General features: G+C 59.6%; 1 protein-coding gene across 3 annotated transcripts in view; it reads right to left on the bottom strand.

Annotated features, from left to right (window-relative positions):
- Window positions 1–338: 338 nt before the first annotated feature.
- The window catches only part of MGAT3 (beta-1,4-mannosyl-glycoprotein 4-beta-N-acetylglucosaminyltransferase), a 31,053-nt gene continuing 25,321 nt past the window's right edge, over window positions 339–6,070 (bottom strand). For all 3 annotated transcript variants that reach the window (XM_033405104.2, XM_049693821.1, XM_049693822.1), the window contains exon 2: window positions 339–5,144. In XM_033405104.2, coding sequence (XP_033260995.2) covers window positions 3,542–5,143 — 1,602 coding nt within the window. In that variant the 5' untranslated portion in view covers window position 5,144 and the 3' untranslated portion in view covers window positions 339–3,541. The remainder of the gene's footprint in view (window positions 5,145–6,070) is intronic.

The raw sequence follows: 6,070 nt of genomic DNA, 5'->3' as shown, positions 1-6,070 counted from the left end.
CTAGAGGCACAAAAGTCTTCATCTAGATCCCCAAAGGGGTCCCCACCCACCTCAGGAGGGTGGGTATAGCCAGACCAGGTCCTTCTGTGAAGGACTGTTAGCGCCTCCCTTTCCAGGCCCATTTCCACCGGTGAGAGGGACAGATGCTCCCTTGGTCGGGGCAAGGGAAGGGGGTAACTGCATGTCTAAATGAAGATGCTCAGAACGGCCCCTCCCTCACCGCTGTCCAGTCCTCAGGAAGGCTCACACCCCACCGACCCATCAAGACCAGAGCTACCCACTCGCACCCCTCCCTGCCCCAGAGCACCCCCAAACTGGCCACTCAAGCACACACTGCAGACTTTGTAGCTGTTTTTATTATTAATATTATCTTCTCCTTTAAGCATCCCTTTAAGGGTGAAATGAAATCCAACCATTTACAGAGAAAATGATTTCAGAATGTACATATTGATTTTCCCTTACAAAAAAAATAATACTATTATTATTATTGGTGTCCTTAAATTACACATTTCCCAGGACCCTGCCCGCTGCTTGGGCAAGTCCTGTCTCCCCACCCTGTCACCTTTGTCCCCAAAGCTCTTCCACGCCTGCCCATGGGAACCAACATGATCCGAGGTGTGCTGGGCCTCCTTGAGTCTGGAGGCCATAGGGCGGGTGGTTCCCAGAGAAAGCAAGCTGGCTACGGCGCCAGGGCCAGCAGTGCACTGGCGCTCACATTCACAGTTTGGTTTCCCTTCATACTGGGGGAGTGGCCCAGGGCTCCCCTGCCCCCGAAATTCCCAGTGTCTGACGTGCCTATAAGTGAAACTCTTCAACCCCACGCCTTGGCCCCCACAGCCCGCTGGAAGCCGTGCGCTCCGCTCCGTGGCCAGGCCTCCACTTGGCGGTGACCGTGAATGCGCCCGGCCCTCCTGGGTCTGAGAGGGAAGGTGGGGCCTGGCAGGTCTGAGCTCCTCCCCTCTGCCTTCCCCTGCCCCTGAGCTGGTGAACTGGAGGCCAGGGACCCCTGACAGCCTGGACAGGGGCATCCCTTCAGCAGCAGAGGGTGCCAGGGGCATAGGGTGAGGAAGCTGTCAAGGAGGGGGGCCCTGGGCTGGGGCTCAGGCATGAGTCAGAAGCCCCCAGAGACTGCCCGCCCGGCGGGGAGCAGAGGTGGCTGGAGGTGACCCAGAGCCACAGGGACACCCTGACCTCTTGAGCCCCTTAGCTGCAAGAGGGGCCAGAGAGAAGGGGGCTGCTCTACCTCCAAGGGAAGGGTTCCCTCGGGACACCCCCTCAATGGGAGGGACAGTGGGGGCAACAGAGACCCCCATACCTGCTTCACACCCGCCTGCCCGAGGCTGCTCTGCGGCCAGCTCCCCGAGCCGCACCCATGCCGGGCGCCTCCCCAGGCAGAGCTATGGCAAAGGAGACGCCCTCCTCTCCCGACCCATCAGGAAACCCCCAATAAGACACCCCAAGAAAGTCCCGGCTGGAGGTTGGAGGGGCTGGGATGGAGGGAAGGGGCCGGGGGGTCGTGGTGGGCTCTCAGCCCTACAGCACTCTGGTCGGGAGGATTCTCATTCCTTGGACTGAAAGACAGACAGACAGACAGATGGACCCAACATCCCCTTTAGCCTGGCTTTCCGGGCTCCCCAGCTTGCTTTCTGCTTCAGTCATTTTGGGAAGTCGCAGGAGGTGTGGCCCCAGGCTCCAGGTCTCGGGAAGGGTGGCCTGGGCCCTGCTTCCACATCCACACACAAGCATATATGTACAGGGACGCACCAACACAGTCACGTACAAGTATACAGCAAGCATGCACCCATGCCCATAAATACACACAAACACACACACACACACACACACACACACGCACAAACACGTACAGTTCCACAGGCAGGCTCTGCGATCCGGCATCACTGGGTAAACATCTGAGGGGGCCTCGGGGAGGGGGCGTCTCTCCCGGCCCACAGCGGCAGGCTCTCACTGCACCCCAGCCCTGGGCTGGCAGTGAGGGGGCAGGGGCAGGTTTCAGGAGCTCTGAACATGCGAGCAGGATCTACAACTACAACAGTCATTTCTACCCTCTCCCCTCCTCCCCTTGTGCCAGAGATGCTCCTGTACCCATATCCATCCTCTCCTCCTCCTTCCTTTAATAAATGAGCAGGGCAGCCCAGCTGAAAACTACTTTTCCCGCTTCCCTTGCAGCTACTTGTGGCCATGTGACTAAGTCCTGGCCAGTGAGATGCCATTGGAAGTGACTGTGCCATCTCTGGCTCATGCTCTTAACAGGAAGGGTGTGCACTTCCATGCCTATTTCTGGTTCCCTCAGACATGGATGCACATGTGATGGTGGGAGCATCGAGCAACCACTCTACCCAGAATTGGAAAGTGTGATGAAGGAAAGCAGAGCTGCCCTACCAGATCCAGACAACCTCCCTCTGGAGAGTTAAGTTAGAAACAAGCTTCTGTCTGCTTAAACCACTGTATTTGGGGGTCTCTTAATTACAGCAGCTTAGAATCTACTCTAACAATACATCCCCCTCCCCCATGAGGCAACTAAGGAATGAGATAACATACAACTGGCCTTAATGTCCCTCTTGGGCCCAGGGCAACCTCATGGCCCCTTCCTGGCCCCTAGCCAGCCCCAAGGAGGGGCACATGGGTGACTCCACCTGAGATGGTGGAGAGCTGGGGCTGTGGGTTCCAGTGGGAAGGGGTGATGGGGGAGGAGGAGGCTCCTCCCCCAGGGCTGAGTTACTAGGCTGGCTGACAGTCCCATCCCACCCTGAAAACTGGACTCCTGGTCTTGCAAGGACTGGATGGGCAGCCCAAAAGACAGCGATATCAAAAGTAAGAAGGAATGTCAAGGCCAGGTTTGGAACCAAAAGGAAGACTTCCCAGGCTTCCCCAGGCCCCACACCTGTGTCAGGTCCAGAGGGGCTGGGGGCACAGGGCCATCCGTGCAGTGTGTCCTGTGGGGCGGCGGGGTGGAGGTCCCTACTCCCTCTGGCCCAGCACTCCTGAGGACACTACAAAGCATCCATCCGGGCTTCCTTCCAGCTGCCACTTTTCATCCCCTCCGACCTTGGTGTCCCTTCTTCCTCCTGGGCCCAAATGCATCTATTTACAGAGCCTTGGGATCTCCCGGCATCCCCCTTTCCCACTGCAGGTCCAAAGCCCCAGGAGGCCGAATGGTGGGCTTCTCCCCGGAGGGGACCGTAGCTCCCACTTGGCTGCCCTAGGGAGTTCCTGCAGGCTCCCTTCCCCACCCTCCCCCGCTCCCCAGTAACCACCGTGCACTCTCCGTTGGCACCTCCTGGCTGCAGCACTCTTGGAGGGGTGAAAGGGCCTGCTCTCCTCTCCTGACGAGGAAGGATGTTTTCTGAGCTCACAGGCCTGACCCTGGATTCACAAGGGCTTGAGTAGGAAAGACTCCCCCACCTATCCACTCCTGGTTCTCTTAAGAGCCACCCAGACGGCGGAAGGAGACAGGAAGGTAACAGGGCGGCAGCCGCCCACCCCCCTACCCTGGCCACCGGCCCTATAAGATCATGCAGCCTTAGCCTTCAACCACGTCCAATTTGCTCCTGGCGGGCGGCCTTCCCTCCGGACGCTTGCTCCGCCGCCCACCGTCTGCTGTGCTCTTGGGCTCCTGATAGGGGTTGTCCAGCAGGTAGCGGAACTGGTGGTAGTTCTTGAGCAGGTACTTAGGGGCATACATGTGTTCGCTGGGGTCGGCCGGCGGGTACTCCTGCTGCGTGCCGTCGAACCAGCCCCCTGTGCGGATCAAGCTCCGGATGTAATTGAGGTCCCGCTTGTCCTCGTAGTCACCCCAGCGGGGGAAGTCGCCGTTCTGGGCGGACACCAGCTTGAAGTAGATGCCCTCAGGCGTGAAGCACCAGGAACAGTGCCAGCCGGCGAAGTGCAGGGGGCTGCCCAGCGACCACTGCACCAGGATGTGGCCCGTGCGGTTCTCGTACTGGCGGAAGTTGGGCATGGTGTAGTACTGGCGGCGGCGCAGGCGGATGCCGTCCAGCCCGTACACCGTCTGCAGCATGTCCACCGTGCAGCCCGACACCACCTCTAGGGTGCCCGGCTGCTTCCAGAAGAAGCCGTACAGTGACTTGCGCATATGGAAGGCGAAGGGCTCCGTCCAGCCGTCGTAGAGCTTGAGGAAGAGCACGCCGTCGCGAGCAGGGATCTCGTCGGCGTCGTCGATGATGAAGACGTCATCGGGCCGCAGGTTGCGCAGCCGCGACACGCCATCCTGCGTCAGGAAGGTGCGCAGGTAGTCGTCGGCGATCCAGCCGTCCTGCCGCCCGCCCAGCGGGAAGTGGTCCAGGAAGACGTAGAGCACCTTGTGCCGGATGTACTCGAAGGTGCCGTTGGTCAGCATCTCGCGGAACTTGAGCGGCCGCGGCTCCCCGTAGGCCGTGAAGTTGGACTCGCACACCACGAAGGCGTCCACCACGTCGCCCAGCTCGTGGAAGCGCACGTCCAGCAGGTCGAACTCATGGTTGATGTTGATGGCGTTGATGACCCTCCGTGGCACCTCCCGGGGCACCAGGCGCTCCTTGGTGGGCAGGTTGGAGTACTGCACCACGGTGGGCACGCCGCAGCTCGGCCCGTGCCAGCCCGGGAGGCACACGCACTCCACCCACTTGCGCCGCGCGCCGCGCCCCCCCGGCCGCTCCCGGGCGCTCAGCAGCTGCCGGCCCGGGCCCCGCGCCGACGCGCCTTCGCCCGCCTCTGCCTTCTCCTCTGGCCGCCCTGATGGCGGCTTCTCCAGCGTCTTGGTACCTGGCTTGAAGCAGACGCCCCCGGCTTTGGTGCGGAGGAAGTACTCGGTGGTGTCCTCGGGCAGCACGAAGTCCATCCGGTGGATTTCCTCCGTGGCCTTGCTTGGTGACAGCGGCTGGAGCAGGGGCGAGTGGGAATAGAGCGGGGTACGCAGCAGGTCGGGGCTGCCCGGCTCGGGGCTGGCCTGGGGCGTGACCGGGGCATTGTTCCAGAAGAAGCTGGACACCAGGTTAGGGCTGAGGGAGGCCAGTTCTCGGGGGAAGGTGACATAGGACAGGGTCTTAAAGAAGTGCAGGAAGGAGATGAGGCACAGGCCGGCCATACAGAACATGAGAAAGAGCTTGTAGCGTCTCATCTTCATCCTGCAGGAAACAGGGAGACAGCAGATGGGTCAGGGTCTGCAGACCCGGGCAAGGGGAGCCTGAGGCTCTTCTCCTAAGGGAGGGAACGGGGAGGGCTTTGTCGCCATCGTGTTTGTGCATGTCCTGACCAGCGCCTGGTGACCCTGCAGGAAGTCACCTCCAGGCGACTCCTCTAGAAGTCAAGCCTGTGAGCCCAACTCACTGCACCAAGGACCCCTGGAAGCCCCAGCGTCAAGGAGACCCCACCAGGCTCAGGACCCCTCCCCACAACCTCTCCCCTCCAAGACCACCAGGTCACCACACATACCCCTGGCAACCTGCCCGCCCCACCCTGACTGTACCAGCTGCATTGCTAGGCTTTGCTCCAGGAACAAGATGCATCCTCGGAAAAGCGCAACCCTGCAGTGCAGAACCTGCCCCAGGGGGCTTCCAGGCCCCAAGGGAGGGGGAGAGTGGGTCGCAGGCTGCGGAGGTGGGGTCCCTTCCCTGCACCACCCACGGTGCTTTCTCATTCTATCTGTCCATCTCTCTGTCTCTTTATCTATCTTTTCTGTGGCTATATTTACAAACCTTTTGCACTGAAAAAATTCCCAGGTCTCAAGGGAACACTTCTAATTCTAACATATTTAAAGAACAAAATTAAGTAAAAGTTCCCCTCCATTACCCCTTGCCAGGCAGTAGATTGATATCCAGCCATAAACAGTCCATGTGTTTGAGGTGTATCACCGGTCTTACATGCAATTTTTCTGTTCTCAGTTTTTTATAATTATTATCATACTTGGTTGGGATGACCTACAGAGTCACGGGAGGGGCTGGGACAGAAACCGGCCTTTGGCACCTGGTGTTTTCATGTCCCCTTCCATAGATCCCTGTGTAGGGGACGCTGTCCCTTCCCTTAAAATGTTCCTTTCTGTGGCTTCCCCTTA

Source organism: Orcinus orca, chromosome 11 (genome assembly GCF_937001465.1).
Source record: "Orcinus orca chromosome 11, mOrcOrc1.1, whole genome shotgun sequence".
Taxonomy (NCBI): domain Eukaryota; kingdom Metazoa; phylum Chordata; class Mammalia; order Artiodactyla; family Delphinidae; genus Orcinus; species Orcinus orca.
Note: the sequence above shows the minus strand (reverse complement) of the source record. Positions and strands in the feature narration are given on the sequence as shown.